Raw genomic sequence first — 19,988 nt, forward strand, 5'->3', positions numbered from 1 at the left:
AGATCAGTAATTTTACATTTGAACTCTTTTAAATTCTCAGGTGGATGTCATCATAACCTGGGGGGGTTTACTATATAGTCTCTCAATATGTCCTAGAATATTTTCTCTTGTCACTTCAGTTTGCTTTTATTATTCTGTTTCCCGCCCTGAGAAATTCAATATGGGTGCAGCAATAGCAATAGCACTTATATACCGCTTCACAGTGCTTCACAGCCCTCTCTAATTGGTTTAGAGAGTCAGCATATTGCCCCCAACAATCTGGGTCCTTATTTTACCAACCTCAGAAAAATAGAAGGCTGAGTCAACCTTGAGCCTTGTTAGATTTGAACTGCCAAATTGCAAGAGGCCAGCAGTCAGAAGTAGCTTGCATTCTAACCACTGCGCCACTGTGTACAAATCTATCTTAAATCCCACATCCTTGGAAAAAAATCCTTAGTAAAAATGTCTATTAAACAAGAACCAGCTCTCTTTTATGGGATTACACATAGTACTTCCTCCAATTTTTGCAGAGAATAACAAACCTGTGTAATTGAAGCATTCAAGGTGGTGTGTATAAGGCTCCACCCTTCTATAGTGTAAAACCTAATCTACCACTCCAGACTGGCTTTCTATGACTTGAAGATGAGTCTTCTAAGTTCCAATCCACTATCTTTACCATTATGCTTTTGATAATTGTTCTCTGAAAGAGTTGCTTACTCCTGAACCAGGTCCGGTCACTCTTTCTTAGCCTAACTGATAACACAGGAGTAGTGATGAAGGCAAAATAGGTGAAAATACAAATACTGCCTTTTTCTATTTGCATGTAAGGTGGACTATAAATGTAAGAAGGAAAGACAACAACAATCAGGAAAGAACAGCCAAGCATCCACAAAGTTTAGATACCTTCTGAGTTCATCTGGAATTAGGAAATCTAAGTTAGAGAAGCTACGTGCATAATTTTATTAGCAAAGAATAATATTAGAAGTATGTTGGCATGATACCTTTCCCCCCTAATGAGAAACAACAGTATTTTTATGTAAATTAAGTACAAAACCCAAATTAAGTAATTTACGTAGACCATGATCTTTTTTTACTATAAACTGTGATATATACTGTATGCTTATTTATAAATGTGGCTAAGATTGGATGAGGGGAAATATCTCTTGTTCATTTTTAAAGTTTTCTTTTAAAATCTTGAAAAATTCTTCCTGGTTTTATTTAACTTCTTGATTTCCCTTCTTCTATCCCCTGGTGTGTGTACCTGCTCACTAAGAGAGTTTCAATCTGTCCCTTATTTATTTACAAAGCCTCTTACTGGCTAGTTGGAATGAATCTGCATCTCTCAGCTAGAAAAATGAAGATGCTCCAGAGCTCAATAAAACATTGCAGAGAATAAATAGCAAAATTACTGTTACTTTTCAGTTTGACTATAGTAGAGGAATGGGGTAACCATAGCAATAAAGCAAAAAATAAACGTTGCACCTTGTGAGAGGAAGGAGTCAAGAAGGACACAGCAAATATGATTTGCCACTATTATTTTGAGAATAACACAATCTTCCTCAACATGGTATCCTCTAGATATATTAGGGTCAAAGGAATTTTGCTCCAGGTTTTGCTATGAGAAAATCTCAGTGGTTTCATCAATGAGCCAGTTATTGTTCAGTGCTGTTCAGAGAAGGCCAATGTAATATACTAGTTAAGCTATTGGGCTAGAACGATGTGACAGCCATCAATCTAAATGAGGATAAAACCAATTCATTACGGGTATGGCTATCAATAGTTACTATTCTTGAAGATTCTAGAATATATCCATTACATGCAATAGTCCTGGGAAATTGGGAATTGTATATACATCTGATTGGCCAGAGTGTGAAACACAAAACTGGTTTTGGTCTGATTCAGTGGGACTCTTTTTGTATCCTTACATTCTCAGAAGTAAGATAAACAAAGTAATGTATTGGCAGCATACTAGTCATTCTACAAACCTATATACCATATTTTTTGGAGTATAAGACACACTCCCCCCCCTACAAGAGGCTGAAAATTTGGGTGCGTCTTATATTCTGAATGTAGATTTTTCGAAGCTTTTTTTCAGCCCTAAAGAGGTGCTAGCAAGTGAAGCAATCTTCTGTGCTTTGCTTGCTTTTCTCCCTCCAATGCTTTTCTCCCTCCAATGATCAGCTGTGCTTTAGAAGCTGTTTTTCAGCCCTAACAAGGTGCTAGCGAGTGAAGCGATCTTCCACGCTTCCCTTGCTTTTCTCATTGACAATCAGTTTCACTGACAATCAGCTGTGCTTTAAAAGCTGCTTTTTATCCCCAATCAGGGGATAAAAAGCGTGTGTGCACTCAAAACCAGCAAACCTATCTGCTGAAGCTGACCAGACTAAGGATGCTAGCCAGATGAACACCTGGTAGGCAGAATTCCCCCCCCCCTTATTTTCCTCCTCAAAAACTAAGGTGCGTCTTATACTCCGGTGCATCTTATTCTCCGAAAAATATGGTAACTCAATTCAGGAGCTTAAAGAACATGTGAAACAAGAAATTCTATAGATCCATCTGTCCTCCAGTTCCATCTGAGTCAAAAAAAAGAGCCCAGTTAATTCTACTGGAAACTGAGAGCCCCAGGAGGAAAAAAGTCCATTTCCCATATTTTCTCCTAGGCACATGCCATCCAGGAGGGCATTTACAGCTACATCAGGGAGTAAAACAGGACAGACCCTTTTGAAAAGCAGTTCTGGGATCAATTATTTTTTAGGCTTTTTCTTCACCAAACTGACTCTCTGAGGGACCATCTATACAAGCAGATATCCTAGTTGATTTCCCTTTTTCCCCATTGCGATCTGTTTTTATTAGGTCAAATTTGAATGGATTTGATTCATCATACCGGTTGTCAACAATTACTGTGTTATTTTTGAATTTCAAGAATAAATTCACATATATTGTCCTGAACATATAGGAAGAAAGATAGGATTAAAATGTTGAAGGTCATCAACAAAATGAACTTGACATTTCAAATGTAATGAGATAATATACATATACATATACATATAAATAATGAACATTTACCTTGCAGTCTTTTAATGTGCCCTGTGCAAGAATAGAACTTGCTGGACTCTTCAAATGTTTTAGCCTTCTGCTTTGTGCTTCTAGCCAGCTGCCCAAAGATTGTACTTTGTTTTCATTTTTAACAACAGATTCCAAAATGTGCTCCAACTCCTTTATCTGAATAGAGGACAATTTGTAATTATTTGCACAATTTAGGAATGTTTTGAAAATTTTAGTTTATGGCAATAAGAACAGTGGAAAGAATATTTTCTACAAAGTGCCTTATATTTTAATTTATTATTGTAGCAGAGTTTCTGGACTCAGATATAACAGAAGAACGCCTTAGACCACCTCCAAATAGTAACTTTAAATTACTGTACTTAATTGGAAATGATTGTGTTGTCATTGTATTATTCCTATCCCTTGGCTGGCTGCTGTGACAGTTGGACAGCATAAACCAACATGGGTATAATGTAGGCTTACTAAAATCTATGGATTAGGGAAGATAAGGTAAAGGTTCCCCTTGCATATATGTGCTAGTTGTTCCTGACTCTAGGGGGCAGTGCTCATCTCCATTTCAAAGCTGAAGGGCCAGCTCTGTCCGAAGACATCTCCATGGTCATGTGGCCAGCATGACTAAAGGCACATGGAACGCTATTACCTTCCTACCAAAGGTGGTTCCTGTTTTTCTACTTTTATTTGCTTTCAGACTTCTAGGTTGGCAGAAACTGGGACAAGTAACGGGCACTCACTCCATTATGCGGAGCTAGGGATTTGAACTGCTGAACTGCCAATCTTTCTAATCAACAAGCTCAATATCTTAGCCACTGAGCCACTGCATCCCTAAGGTAGGTAGATGAGAACTAAATCCATATTTGCTTTTGTTCCTGCTGGCTTTAGAGCTGCCTGGGGAATACTTGTTCATTTCTAATCCTTGATGTAGATCTGAACAGCATCAGACCTTGCCGATGGGACAGGAATGCCACCGTGATAGGATTCTGTCCGGCGAGCAGCAGTGAATGTAGGCAAATCACAAATTGGGTGGAGACAACTTGCATGGACCTCTCTGCCTGATTTTTCCAACTGCAGCCTTTCCAGGTAGACCACAACTGCCATTCTTAAGAGTTCTCTGCAGTACAAGAGAACAAAGCAGTGAAGCTGTGGTGGATGGCTGATCTTCCACTAGGTGCATCTGGTTGACTCACATTCTCTGCAAAAGGTTTTAAAGGGCATTCAAACCTTTTCATTCAGAGTCCCTTGCAAATGGTGCCAATTCATATTCAATTCCCCGAGACATTCTGCAAATGACGTCCTCTCGTAACGCTTGCTTTCAACATCGCAAGGTGTCAACTGTAGTAGTGACTGGTTCACATAATCAACTATCCATTGTTTAAAGTTCATTTCCATCACATAATCCTAGAAACGTAAAATACAACTCTGTCAAAAGAAACATGTTTTCTATGCAGCAAATACAATTTTGTTCCTTTATAACCGATTCTGCTGTAAGAGACAACAGGATAGATGCTCAGTGCTATAATAACTCCTAATTGTATGGCCAAGTCCCTTGTTCATAGTTAAAGAGCATAATGATCATGGGCACTTAAAAAGTGTAACAGCCTATAATGATCATTTTAGTTGGGGCGATGGAAGTTGTAGTACAATACACCTGTGAAGTCATCAAATTGGGAAGAGATTGTGAGTTCAGTTGAAAAAACATCTTGGGAGAAGGAAAGGCAAATGGCTTCTATATTGCTGCCAATATATTGCTGGCTGCAGTCTCCTCCTTGAGAGACAAGATTCCTATAAAGATCTTATAAGTAGGTTTAAGTTTGCCTCTTTTTCCCCCCAACTCATTTTTCTCCTATGTGTGATCCATAAAAGAATGATATCATTTAAAGACATTGACAAATACTTGTGTGACAGTATTAGCACTACCTGTCTAGCTTTATTTGCATGATAATATTAATGAATTAAATACAGAAATTCTCCAAAGGGGGGGAAAACATTTGGTCATATAAACAAAATGAAAGGCTGTAAAGCCTTCTGTGGGGAAAAAAAAACCTGACCACATTTTGACAGCTGTATTGGCCCCTATCTTACCACAGATTAACTCTATAATAGATCTCTAGAAGTGGAAAGAAAACTCTAGAAGAAAACATTGCATAGAGATTCCAGATATTTGGAAGCCTGATTTTACCTACTGTATATATCAATTTATCTTGGGAATTAATAAATATTTGACATACGAGTATTAATATCTCACCTTCTCACAAACTCATACAGATAAATTTGACAGACACCTGCTAATTGCTGTCTGGCTACCCAGTGGGGTAGGATGATAGGTAGAGGGGAAATAAGAAGTAGCAGAGAACATTAGGATGGATGGATGAATGATAGCTGACAGATAGATAGATAGATAGATAGATAGATAGATAGATAGATAGATAGATAGATAGATAGATAGATAGATGGCAGGCAGGCAGGCAGGCAGCTAGCTAGCTAGCTAGCTAGCTAGCTGGCGGACGAAATCGATGATGTAAAAATATGCACTCACTTCCTAAGGATATAGAGAATATTATTCTAGTTCCCTTTCTTTTGATCTCAGTTGACTTAAACAGACCACATAGGATGATTCCTTATTTGGATTTATATTATTTTATTTTTTGGCCAAAGGAAATGAAACCATTTCTAGAACTTATACGGTCTCACTTACCTTGTACCTCCTAAGAAGGTCTTTCAAGCTGGCAGAACTTTGCAAATTAATTGCAACCTCATCTCTTCTTTGCTGATCTATGCAATTCATCCAGGCATTCAGTTCTGTGATGGCTTCATAAGATGACAATTTTGCCATCTGGAGCTGTTAGAAAATTATACCATTATACTTATTTTTTTAAGAAACAAAATCTAATGTATTTTCTAAGATATTTAAAGGTAAAGACAGAATATTCAAGTTAGAAGTATTTTCCTATGGAATCTTTTTCATTTGTTACTTGGAAAACACATGACGAACTGTGCTATGCATTTTTGGTGATTTTGTAATGACCATTTTTCATAACTGTGGAAGAAGTAGGAAGTTCTAAAAGGCAAATAAAAGCTACTTGGTAATAGATTCCAATAGCTTTCTCATTCACATGAGAAAATCATGATGCACATGTCATCATCTTACCTACTTCTCCAACAACTATACAGGAATCATATGCTACACTCTCCTGTCTGTAATCTTTAACTGGGCAAAACAGTGCACAGTAGGGCAACAATTTTTGAAATAAGGGTCATGGACTAACTTACATAATGGGTCTAAAACCCAGAACCTGTGACTCTCATGAAATTGAAATCGGGCAAATTTTGTAAAATATTTTATGACCTAAAATTACCATAAAACACTTTAGGACACAATGCAAAGTGTCATAAAACATTTCCCACTGTTCGGTTGCTGATGTTTGACTTTGCAATACCATTCAACATGGGCTATTTTCAAGACAGATACATCTCTAAATATTTTCCTGAATTTTTAAGAACTTTTCCAGTGAAGGCAGTCTATTGTTATTGGAGACTTCGAGAAATCTGGTAAGGAAATATCTCTGAAATGGTTATTGAAGGGGTTAAGGATTGTTTGATACGTTTTAAAGTGCTGAGACATTTGCTATTTTACAAGTCAAAGATAAAGAACAATATTGAACAAATTCAGTCAAACGTTTTAATGGACAATTGTGAATCAACATCCTTGAGTTTTATACAAATGCTTGTGATCAATATCACAAGCAAGAATGGTTTCCTTGAAAATAAGACCTCCCTAGAAAATAAGGCCAATTGGGCTTTTGAATACATGCGCTAAAATAAGCCATCCCCCAAAATATTGCAACACAGCAGCAGCCATGAGGTGACCACACTTGCTGTCTCTTGACCTCAAAAATAATAAGACCTGCCCAAAAATAAAGCCAAGCGCTTATTTCAGGAGTCAAAAGACCCTGTCTTATTTTCAGGTAGTATTTAATACTTCAGAATGATGGATTCATCATAGATAAAAAGAGATAAATAAAATTTAAACAGAGAAAGGGCAGATCTATGTAATGTTCTGCAGTATGCAATTAATAACTATGGCAGTCCTCCAAGTTGTTTGTGCCTAGTAGCTTTGCTTTTTACCTGGTGAAACTTCTCTTGGATGCCTGGTAATTGAACAACCAGGTCGTTCCATCTCTGCTCATAGTCTGCCAAAGCTGAGCGGAACTTTGCATCATCAGATTCCTTAATAAGCAAGAGCTGATTTCCAGTACTTATGACAGAAGATTTCAAAGAAGATTTATCATCGACTTCTTTAGAGAATTCCTGAAGAAACATACAAAATAAAAAAAATGGTATGCATGAAAATGTTGCATTAAAAAGCATGTTAATTATATTAAATTATGATACCATTTTAAACTGAGATAAAATATTGTTCTCTTTTTTTTCACTTTTTTAAAGAATAATCCAAGCACTAGTTAGGTATTCTGGAAAGAGCTGGGAATAGACTGAGGAGGCCAAAGTCCAAACTTTTGCTCAACATGGTTTACTCTTTATATTTTACATTTTAGAGCACCCAAAAACAGTACTGAAGGTTTAGATGGAAAAGTACACTTAGGTCAATTAGACACAGGTTCAAACTTTCTGTATTGACATTTGCCTTTTACATATTATATTTTTGTCTGCCCTCTGGATAGATAGGTGACTAATGATAGTAGGGACCAAGTGGAAGCGAGATGAGAAAGTCATTCAGATGACAAAGTCAAAGATAATTGCAAGAATGAGGGCTAAAATATAAAAATGTAACAGCTATGAAAGATGAGAGGAGAAATTGTTTTTTGCAATATTATATAAAATAACTATTGGTTCTACCTGTTATCTTCCAAGAATAATTATACTTAGACATTAAATTCAGAAATGATTCTTGTCTGGATTGATTATAATTTACTCCCGTACGTTGGTTGTGAATGACACAACCAGCTACATAAAAGAGAATCCAGCTGCTATCTGTAAAGGTGGGGGTGGGTGGGTCTGGAGAAAACTATAGAAGGATTGACTCAGTAAATAGGGCTTTGAGGCTACATTCAAATATCACATTAAGTCAATGTTTGTTTGTTTGTTTGTTTTAATAATTTTTACTAAATGTTTTAATCTTTAAAAACAATAGGAAAGACACAGCAAAGAAAAAAAACACAATAAGACAAAACAAAACACAGAACATACATAACAATATGCAATATTTTTACAGCTTTCTATATCGGCTTTCCTTCTTAGCTTGTTTTATGTTTGTTTGAAGCTCAATTTTTTGAACTGTCAATCTTGTAAACAATTATGAGTGACTTGAAACAATTTCCCTTTATTTTCTCTTATTTGCCTTGCATCTTTGTGGTTTAGTTAGAGCTTTGCATGAGACAAACTGTCATACCAAATCAGGAATAATCCAGAAAATTATAAATAATTCCTACATCTCTGCATACCAAAATCATGTCACGTCACAACTACAGTCAGTAACAAACCATGATTTTGAACTGTGATTTATTACCATAAAATGCAACAGTTATTCACCCAGCCTTAACTAATCAAGCTAAACAAATCACATTAGTGTGCAAATCTAGCCTTTTTGCATGAGTGTCATGCAGTGAACCAAGCTTTATCCTGTGAGATAGATTAGAAAAGGAAGTCTAATGGCTTGAAGATGACTTCACAAAATAGCATTAGATAAATACATTGAGAATATTGTATGGTTATTCATGGTTCTTAGCAATAAAAGTTTAAAAAACATATTTGACTAATAGGCATTGAGCTCTTTAGAGAGATGGTAGGCCTGTATTGGAGGCAATTAGATTAGATGGCAAGAGTGTCCTTGTATTTTTATATCAGTCTCTGCTACATAAACACTATCTAACTTACAAGCAAACTCTGAATATGGTTCCTGACAGTATTCTGGTCCTGAGATGCATTGAGAGACTGCTCCTTCCAATAGTTCACATTTTGCTGAGCAGATTTCAACCAGACATTGAGCTCCTTTGAGTCTTTGTTGTAACTTTAGGAAAAACAAAAGAAAACAAATCAGGAACTAGAATCAATAAGTCACTACAGATCCCTGAAAACACCATGTTTCTGACTGGTAGCAGGCTTATAAGGCAATTAATAATCAACAGATTATTAATGAGCATCCTGGCAGATGGAATTTTGGGTCTATATCTGGAGGAGTATAGGTTTGCTAGTCCTACAGGAGAGCAATGAAAATATAAAATGTCTACTCTCTCTCTCTCTCTTTAGATAACCTCAGTTATTTCTCCTCTTGCTGTTTTTCCCATATGCTATCTGTTAACAGATGTTCAGATATTCTTGTGTGCCAGTTGTACCCAATCCTGGTTAGGGTTATTCTTCTTGATATCCTTCTGACTGAGCTATTGCAATCTGAAAGCTTCAATTCACCCAGAATGCAACAGCACGACTAGTTATGAGTGGTTTCCTCTTTAAGTCCATATAACAGAAGACAAGCTGCATTGTCTTCTGATAGGCTTCTGGGTATGATTTGTTACTGCTTATTACTTATAAAGCTTCACATGGCATAGGATTAGATTACTTGAAGGATTGCCTTCTGCCAAGAACATATTCCCACAGGTAGGGCCTGCTCCATGTTCTTTCTTTTCAATGTTGTCATCCTATGGAACTTAGGAACTGTCCCTTTTCTGTGGTTGCTCTTGTTCTCTGTGTTGTAGCCTCGTAAGTCCTCAGACTTACGAATGACAGCTCGGCGGCAGCCAGGCGCGTCTTAGCCAATCAGACGCGCCTGCCGGTTGCCGGGCTGTCATACGCGAGTCCATTGGCTAAACTATCTGACAGCCGAGTATAAAAGGCTGTCAGACGAAGGAGAGGTGCCGGTCTACTCACAGTTGATGTTCGTTACGTTCTTGCTCGAATAAACGGTTCAAGGTTACCTCAGACGCCTCTTCGTCATTTCTACCGCTGATCTAACACTCTGGAGTGATCTCCCCTCCGATATATGATAAGCCCAAATTGATCTCACCCTGATATATGACAAGCCTTAATTCATCTCACCTTTAGAAAGCTCTTCCCCCCCAAATTAGGGGCCAACTAAGTAGGAGTCTCGATGTTATTAGGTACTTGGTAGCCATTTTATATTTAGCATTTATTTCATGTTTTGCTAATTATTATGTGGGTGGGGGCTTTTTAGAACTGGTCTACTTTCCCAACTTGTCATTTTCATATTTTGAACATGATTGCCTAGGGAATTATGTGAACTATGTCTCTTGAGGGTACCAGGTGAGGGAAAGCTGACCTTCAAAAGTAAGCAAACATAACTCCTACCTGGACAAGAGTTTGTGCAATGTCTCAAGTCTTTGTAGTTCATGGTCAACTCTTTGGGAAAAAGATGCCCACTGGTGTTCTAGCTTCTCAATCTTGGATTGCAATTCTGGGCAGCTCAGAAGTTCTGTCAAATTCTTTCCTTCTTTCACTATTTGATAATATCTAGCCTGTTCCCCTTCAATGTTCTTTTGGATTTCCTGAGAAACAACAAAGAAATTACATAAATTATATAAAAATATAAATGAAAAGTAACAGATCACATTATTTTTAATCTCACACAAAAAGGCAAATCTATTTATCATTAGTGTTCATTAATTGGGCAATCAACATATTTTATAATTGCAATTAGTTTTTTCAATGAGCATTAATTGGGAAAAATATGATTTCTCCCATCTCTATTTCTTTATTTTATTCTATTTAGATTTTTTTCACTTTCTTAAGAGGAAACTGTATATGTTGCTGGCTTGTTTCTTTCTCTCAAGATAATTGTTTTACATCTACCATCTTCTGACACAATGTCTAACTGATGGGAAGATTGTCATTTTTCCTGTGGATCACAGAATGTAAGAGTTGAAAGTGACTTTGGAGATCTGCTATTCCACCCTATGGCCCAGTGCAGAATTACATTATTATATCAACCTTGATGTCTGGCCATCCAGACTCAGTTTAAAAACCTCCACCAGAAACTATAACTTCCTATGCCACTATATTCCACTGTTGAATCGTTCTCTGTGTCACAAAATTTGTTCTGATGTCCAACTAAATTCTACTTTGTTTTTGCTTAAACTCCTTTTGTCTTGTCTTTGTTAACAACTCTGTACCATTTGTCACATGACAGCACTTCAGAAATTAGAAGACAACTAATATGTCTCCCAAAAGTCTTATCCTCTTCAGGCCAAACATATCTAACTATTCCTTCCAGCCCCTAATCATCTTGATGCTGTCCACAAGACATATTCCAGCTTGTCAATGACCTTCTTAAATGGAACTACATGAAATGTCAAAGTAAAGTTTCTAAAGACGTGTTTAACCTTCAATTCTTAATTACAAATAGAAGAAACATTATTCAAATATTAGCTTTTATACAGTGTTTTGTTCAATAATGACCATAGTTACAATGGAAGTTACACAACCTAGGGTTAAGTCAATACCTGGAGGAGCTGAGTCCTTTCCATTACTCTTTCTTCTGTCTCTTCCACTAAAGCCACAAAAGGCACTGTGGGTGAAAGAGCCTCCAGCTTTTGGCAGAATGAAACGTAGTTCTCATCAAATGCTATCCAGTCCTGTAAGATGAAGAACTTGTTAGTAGCTCCCGAAACCAGTAGTAAACTGGTTGTATAAAATGATTTTCTTTTATCGGTTTCTTCCAAACATGTAAGTCTATACTGGTGGCGATGGGAGTTATGGCCTGATACATCATAAAGGTACCAAATTGGGAAGGCTGTTGTATCCAACATAAACAAATGCATTTTATTCTTCCAATACAAATATGATCTTGAATCTCACCATGGTACATTATTTAATGGGTATGCAAGCACAAAAATATTTTAATTTTATCATTTATTGAGATATAAAGAAACCCCAGCTAAATCAATCTAAAGTTGTGTGCTGTAGCAGTATCAAGCCAGTTTTGAGTTTGGATAAATTCCAAATGTATGTACAATTAATTAAAATTAAATAAATGTACTCTCACTCAACTTCTGGGTTAGAAGCTGAGTGCAACAGACTGGTCTGAACCTATTTCACATTGTTTTATTTTACTCTCTGACCTGTAAAACCTTTTCCCAATGGGTTCCTTGTTGAATAGCCTGTTCTTCCAATGATTTGATCTTCTCTACCATATCCTTCCAGTATTTCTCCCTGTTTTGTAATATTGAAGCTGCCACTTTTTGTACAAGAAGCATATGGCCGTTCAGTTTACAGAAAAAGCTCTATGTTCAAAAAAGAAAAGGAACATAAGTACAGATAATTATATTCGCAAAATAATTATTCAAAAAGAACACACTTCTCTTTTAAGAGCATAAATAAAGTTAAAATGTTTCTGCTACATGCGCCTGCTCTGGATGTTTCAATAAAACAAAAAAAACCCATCCTCCTTCATGCCTTCAAACGTTTACCAACAGCAAATATAACAAATACATAGAGATCTATATTTTAACAGCTTTAAAAATGGCAAAATGGTAAACAATGGTATTTGTTACATCTCAACCAAGAATACCAATATTTTTCATATGTTAAACATTACAAGAATAGGTAAGTTGTTGGTCATTTGCTAAACAAGTAGAAAATTTCTGGGCTTGCAGATGCAAATCCCAGGAAAGTGGAAAAACCTATGATATTTCCTTAAAAGGGATCTTTTTAGATTCCATTTCCCAATCAAATTTATGAGATTTGAATCAGTGCTAAAATTATGTTTATTTATTTTATTAGTCATCTTTATATGGCTGCTTCCTGCTTCATACACCTTGCTTCCCTTATCCTAGTCATTGGTATATACCCAAAAATCAAGGGAAGAAAATAGACCCAGAAACTGATGGGTAAATTGGTGCAGAACATCTGGATAAGAATGGAAGAATTGGTAGAAGAACTGGACCTTATGGTAGAACTGATAATGTTATTCTGGTAACATAGTTGAATTTAAATCATAATCTGGCTTGGAACAAAGCAAGTTCTCATCTGTTTAAAGACTTTATTTCTTTATCCGACTGAATCCGAAATGAAGTGTGGAACGTTTCTTTCCTATCAGTAATTATTCAGTCAAGTAATCAAACTATACTTTTCGTAATATTTTAAATAAGATGTATTTCCATATGCAACATGCAAACAATTACAGCCTTCTTAATTTGATGCCAAATAGAGGTAACTATTTCCCCTAAGTTTACATTCACAAAAAACTTGTTTTTTATTCAAATGTTCTCCTGGGCAGTCTATAAATTTTCATCTTCATTACCAAGGCTATATTTTATTTTCAGTAAAATAATTATAGCCCAGGATAGATGTTATGATTACACATAATAGCAACAACTCCTCCTCTCCCTATAAAATTACCTCTACTCATTTGTGATGAGATTACATTAAAAACTCTAAATGAAAAATAAACATAAAACAAATGAATATTCCCTGTTTTTCTCCCCAAGCAACGTCATCTAAGCAGTGCCAGTTTAGTTTCCCCATTCACCTCAAGAGAAACTAGCAACCCTCCTCCAGGAAGAGATCTTTTTTTGCCGGTTAAATGCAAGTTATTATTTTTCATTCAATGGTAATATTGCAAAAGCTAATGTAATGCACTTATTAAGATAATTATTGCTTGGAGTTCTGGAGTAAGGCCATTTCCTTCTAACCAATGAATGAATCTATGCATTCATGCCTGAACATATGATAAAATTAAACAATGAATCTCAGTGTTGCCATGATTTCACTGGCTGGGTTCATACAAGGCTAAAAGGAAAAGGTAAAAGTTCCCCTCGCACATATGTCCTAGTTGTTCCCAACTCTAGGGGCCGGTGCTCATCTCCATTTCAAAGCTGAAGAGATAGCACTGTCCAACGACGTCTGGGGTCATGTGGCCGGAATGACTAAATGCCAAAGGCACATGGAACGCTGTTACCTTCCCACCAAAGGTGGTTTCTATTTTTTTTAACTTGCATTTTTACGTGCTTTTGAACTGCTAGGTTTGCAGAAGCTGGGACAAGTAACGGGAGCTCACTCTGTTACACAGCGCTAGGGATTTGACCCACTGAACTGCCAACCTTTCTATTCGACAAGTTCAGCATCTTAGCCATTGAGCCACTGCATCCCTACTTTATGCAAGGCTAGAGTAGGCTAAACCTATAGTTTGTGGTTCGATGTATGGTGGGAATTCTGTTACAGTCTTAGCAGGATGAGATGATTGGGAATCAACCAGAATTTGCTATAAGGTGGATGACTATAATATAACTGTTTTAAAGAAATAAAATCACATTAATCCAACATGTGGTTTATTCATTGTGTGTGAACATATAATATAAATCCATCAGTGATTTCTTGGCATGGAAAAAAATCTTTAAGTCTAATTTAAGCAGATGTTTATACCTTATGGTTTTCCAAATGTAATTCTAAATCAGACCGACTAGTAATTTTCAGCTTTGAAACAAGTTTCTTTTCCCCAAGATCTATGAGCTCCACAAAACCTTGTAACAAAGTTTCACACTGATGTTCCTTAATCAATGAAGAACTTAGTTCCTTCTGTTTGACTCTTAGGAACTCCCAGAGGTCATCCAACACCTCCTAGAAATTAAAGGAAATTCTGGTTATAATAATTTATGAGGCGGTTGTAATACAGAGATACTAGTGGTATCTCAAAGTCAATAACCTTCATGATACCACAAAGTATTAACATTATTACCCTCTAGAATGTGTGTTTTTTACATTACAAGGTTGACCAACAATCAGAGTTTAACTGCATATTTTGACAAATATACATTACAAATCTACAAATTTTAATTGGCTAAGCCAAGCATTGAATTTCCAAATCCATTCTTCTCTGGATGCAGTTCAGGATGTTTCTATACTATATTTTCCCCATCAAATTACAGTGTCCATCTGGGTCTCACCAAACTCATGATGCGGCTCTAAAGCCATCAATGATTAGATTACCTCCAGAATTTAAATAGATTTTTTAGTTATTTGCTTTCTAGGAAAAATTGCCATATTTCACATTCTAGTTCAGTGGCAGCAACCTCTGGGACATTTAGTCCAAGTTCTCCTCAAAATATATGCTTAGCTAGCACATGAAAGAGAGAGAAAGCACATGCTATCTCTTTGGGTGAACGTTTTGGGGAGGGCTTCATCAGCCGCCATAATGGAGGCAGTTCTTTGGAACTGGTGGCAGTGGCATGGTCTCTGGACACTATGTAAAAGGAAGTTGCCAACCCCAGTTCTATAGAGCCGCAGTGGCGCAGTTGTTAGAGTGCAGGACTTCAGGCTACTTCTGTTGATCACCGGCTGCAAGCAGTTTTGCAGATCGAATCTCACCAGGTTCAAGGTTGACTCATCCTTCCGTCCTTCTGAGTAGGTAAAATGAGGACCCAGATTGTTGGGGGCCATAGGCTGACTCTGTAAAACCGCTTAGAGAGGGCTGTAAAGCACTGTGAAGCGGTATATAGGTCTAAGTGCTATTGCTATACTCTGTATAGGTAGTCCTTGACTTACAACAGTTCATTTAGTGACTGTTCAAAGTTACAACCGCATTGAAAAAAGGGACTTGCGATTGTTTTTCACACTTATGACCATTGCAGCATCCCCATGGTCATGTGATTTATGTTCAGATGCTTGATAACTGGTTCATATATATGACGGTTGCAGTATCCTGGGGTCATGTGACCACTTCTGACAAGCAAAGTCAATAGGAAAGCCAGATTCACTTAACAACAGTGTAACTAATTTAACCACTGCGGCAATTCACATAATAAATGTGGCAAGAAAAGTAATAAAATGGGGCAAAACTAACATAACAAATTTCTCCCTTAGCAACATAAACGTTGGACTCAGTTGTGGTCACAAGTTGAGGACTACCTATATTTGACCATCATGTCTTTTCTCACCCTCATTTCTAGCAATTCTATTTTGTGCCCTTGCCTTTCCTCCCAATTAACCTCAACCTCAACATGCTCGGATCAATTGCATTTTATTTTGTTCAGCTCTTGTGTCCATTTGTTATTCAGCATGTTTACCTCTAGTTTATTCACATCGTGGGTTACAGCAACTGGCAAATGAACTCTTTCTCCACGATCTCTTAGTTTAGCTGCCTGTGCCTCGAAATTTTGCAATTCCAATTCAAAGATATCCATCTGCTGAATGAGATATGAAATGATTCAGAATTAGGCTAGTCTTTTTAATAGCAGTGATATTTCTGCGGCAGAGGAAAGATCTGACAATTTTCTGAATTATATCTATCAAATAGCAGACAACTACCACTCGTTAAGTAGAAAAAGGGACTGGTGTAACTTAAAAAAAAGGACACTCCAAACAAATTGGCATAATTGGACTGAGGATTTGTTTATCTCAGGAACATTATAACAATGATTTACAAATGAGATCTGCAAATAAGTGTTTTTGGAATTCAGTTATTTGACATTCTAGCTAATTGGGCTCTCTTCAAAAATAGTCAAGCCCATTCTTCCAAACAATCACAGCATTTTGTGAACAACGGATGTACTTCATTTTCTGTGAATTTTGTGTGTGTGTGAGGCGGGGATGAATTAATGGCAACTTAGGGTTATTCCCCCAGGGTTGTTTTTTTTTGCACTTCTGCAAGCTTTGCACGACCTCCAAGAATGCTTCTATCATCCTTCTAATTTCTTAATAGTTTTGTCTGACTATAATCTTATTGATACTAGTCATTTGATCTTCAAAAGACCTGCATGGGAAATATTGAAAAGGTGCTCAGAAAGGGCTTCATTCTAAAGAGAGAATTGTGGGCTGCTTACAGTGGTGAGTTCTGGATCCCATTGCAACCAGTACGGTGCAACGAGGCCGGGCGTCCACCACATGCATGCATGCAGCCCGCACACAGCCCACGGATGCATATTTACCACCCACTCCATGATGCTTCAACTGCTTGTTGGAGTGTCGTGCAGGCGCTGTACGCTCTGTGTGTGTAAGCCCCAATTGGCTCAAATACAAGTAAAGAGGGCGGTGGGCAGGTGGGCCCTCCGGAGCACTGTACCGGAATGGTGCCTGGTGCTCCCAGCAGGCACCGGTATGCCTGTACTGGAGCGTACCAGTAGTATCCCACCACTGGCTGCTTATCAGAAGCTGTCAATTGCAGCTTAAAAACTTGAGACCTTTTTATTGTTCTAATGAAAATTTAAGGCAAACTAGATTTTACAAAATAGGAAAAAAGTTGACAGATTCCTTTTTTTCTTCCGTAACGTGAAATACAAGTTGCCTATAATCTGATAATAATGTTTCTGTATTTCACCAGATGTAGTAAATAACATAGATGGGAGGTAGACAGAAAATAATAATGTAAGATTGAGTTTTAGATATATTTTACTGGAGATTCTCAAGAGAGAGGATATTATATGCATGATTTGATTCCATGTGTTAGCGTACATTAATATTGAGAAAGTTAAACAAGCAATTATACCTTCATTAAAGAATACCATAGGCACTGGCAGTAACACAGGACAATAGACAACTTTTTAGGGCTCAGAGTTTTAGCATTCAGTCAACATTTTTTTACAGATATAGCATCTTAAATCAAAATTTAAATACTTAAAAAGCCAAGTACCAAGTTAATATGGCATGCATTACTTAATAGAATATTTAAAATCCTATTAGATGTTTTCAGCAATGCCATAAGCATAGTAGAAATGTGTTATAAACTAGCAAATCAGTTAGTTGTAAATAACATTAATTAGCACCATTAAAGATTACTGACAGAAGTAAGACAAACATTTAGTAATAAATAAATATACAAATAATTCACAGTGAGAAACAATATTTGATTTTTTGGAAATTAAAAGCAAAATAAAAGAATTTAGCTAAAATGCTGGGTGCCTAATTACTCCTGATTTTCATGTCTTTTTTTAATTACCTGGAATTGCTTAGAAATATTATGCCCACTCATTTCACTGAAAAACTGTTGCAATGAGGATTTTTTCTCAATCAATGCATCATACAAGTGCCTGATTTCATTCTGTGACAAGGAACAAAAAAAAATACAACATAAATCCAGAAATGCATTATGCAAAATTAAGGGATAATGAAACTGCAATTCAAATGACTTGTTTAATCAGTATCATTCTTTATGTGTATAGGTTTGGAGAGGGGGAGAAAAAGAGTCCTTTTATAAATGGAATGTATTAGAATTACACTCTCAGTGTAGTCGTTTTGTAATCATAAATTGCTTCTCATTATGGAGATCAAAGATTAAATCATCTGTAAAGGTGATAGAGTTTGCATTACGTTTGCAAGCATGGATCTTATCTCAGATAAGCTTTTTTGTGTGTAGAGGTTTTATGTAAGCTTATACCCGAATGACTATGTAGGAAATTGTGCTCTTTTAGGATGTCCATGCAAGAATACAATAAAAAAGATAATGCTTATGACTGTAAAATAGGAGTACTCTGTCTAGTTGCAAAACTCTAGGTAATAATTAGGCACAAGAGATTAGAGTTGTAGAAAGTTAGCATCCACCCCTCTTAGAAGAATGAAATATTTTAGGAAATATTAAAAAGGCAGAATATCATATTTTCCCAGAAGGAGAAGCCTGTTTCTAAAGACAGAAATTCAGAGCTTTAGCTCCCTGTCCCCAGCAGATATTTGGTGCCCATTGAGAAGGACTGGGCCACCTTATCTATAAAACAAAAGACCTTCAGCTCCAGAATGATGGAATTATCCTTCAGGGCAAAGCCATTCAGCCACAATAGGAACTGCACAACTAAGCACCTTCATTACATCAGCCCAAGCTTCAACCAAGCTTGACTCAGATAACCTACAAAATCAGCTATGACCCCTGCATAGCCTCATTGGTGTCCGACAGCAACCAATAGAATACATTTCTTGCACAGGAACAGGAAGCTCAAGGGCAAGTCCCAAGAGAGGATATAAATAACCTTCATTCTCCACTCCATTTGGTCAGCTGCCCAGGACCTCAAACCCATGTGGTCCTGTTCATCAATATACCATCTTTCCAATCAGCCTCCATGTTTCCAGTGTGTTTCTCCCCACTTGGAACGGAATCATAGGGATATTTCTTCCAGCAGAGCTTTATGTAAATTTGATCACATGTGAATTGATATGAGATCACTTAGCATTTCAACTGAAAAAGGATGAAGCCTGTCTTTTTGGCGAGCAGTCATTTTAATAGGTTTTAAAGGTTGAAATGAAAACTTAATTCTGCAATACCTGATAATTGATGTAATGGTCCATTTCCGTTTTCATAGACTCGCTTCTAGAGGCAGCAGCTGTTTGTGTCAATTGGAGCCATGCCTGCAAGTTGCTAAAACACTGGGAGAATCTTTCAGAATTCCCACCGGCAGAGGTGATGGCCTTCAGAAGATCATCTTTCTTATCTCCAATATCTGTGTGAAGTTTCTGTAGTTCTGCAGAGAGAGTCTGAAACAGATTGTAGGTGAGATAGGCAAGTAAAAATGGCTTTTGTAGAATCCATCAACATCCATTTGTTTCAATATCCACATGAGATCTGGGCATTCGTATACTGTATCTTTCAGCATCTCCAGGATGTTCTCCTTGGACATCTTTGACATGTTCTTGAAGTTGCAAATAGGCTACAGGGATTATATAATGTCTATACTGAAAGATCTGCACTGATTTCCAGCTGTTTACCAGGTACAATTTAAGGTAGTGGTATTTACATTAAAGCTCTCAATAATTGAGGGGTTCAATATCTAAAAGAACAATTGTTATAAACTGTATGGTTGTTAAGATACACAAGAAAAGCCCTTTTGAATATACCTTAATAGTCTCAATAGAGACTCATTTTTCTGAAACAGAAAATGCCCTTCTCCTACATTGCTCCTTAGCTATGGAACACATTCCTTCCAAAATTGTGTTTAACCTATTTCCTTACCATTTAGAATGATACATTTCTTTCACTAGGATTTCAAGACACTAAAATA

General features: G+C 36.8%; 1 protein-coding gene across 1 annotated transcript in view; it reads right to left on the minus strand.

Annotated features, from left to right (window-relative positions):
• Positions 1-19,988, minus strand: part of SYNE2 (spectrin repeat containing nuclear envelope protein 2) — a 247,724-nt gene that overhangs the window by 68,310 nt on the left and 159,426 nt on the right. The window contains exons 72-83 of the mRNA XM_087727378.1: positions 19,255-19,464; positions 17,942-18,043; positions 16,074-16,193; positions 14,434-14,628; positions 12,132-12,293; positions 11,514-11,645; positions 10,363-10,559; positions 8,935-9,067; positions 7,168-7,350; positions 5,738-5,881; positions 4,264-4,440; positions 3,046-3,201 (exon numbers count right to left, since the gene is read on the minus strand). Coding sequence (XP_087583504.1) covers positions 3,046-3,201; positions 4,264-4,440; positions 5,738-5,881; positions 7,168-7,350; positions 8,935-9,067; positions 10,363-10,559; positions 11,514-11,645; positions 12,132-12,293; positions 14,434-14,628; positions 16,074-16,193; positions 17,942-18,043; positions 19,255-19,464 — 1,911 coding nt within the window. The remainder of the gene's footprint in view (positions 1-3,045; positions 3,202-4,263; positions 4,441-5,737; positions 5,882-7,167; positions 7,351-8,934; positions 9,068-10,362; positions 10,560-11,513; positions 11,646-12,131; positions 12,294-14,433; positions 14,629-16,073; positions 16,194-17,941; positions 18,044-19,254; positions 19,465-19,988) is intronic.

This window comes from Thamnophis sirtalis, unplaced genomic scaffold, assembly GCF_051295495.1.
Source record: "Thamnophis sirtalis isolate CommonGarterSnake01/CBP01778 unplaced genomic scaffold, rThaSir2_p1.2 scaffold_1, whole genome shotgun sequence".
Classification (NCBI taxonomy): Eukaryota; Metazoa; Chordata; class Lepidosauria; order Squamata; family Natricidae; genus Thamnophis; species Thamnophis sirtalis.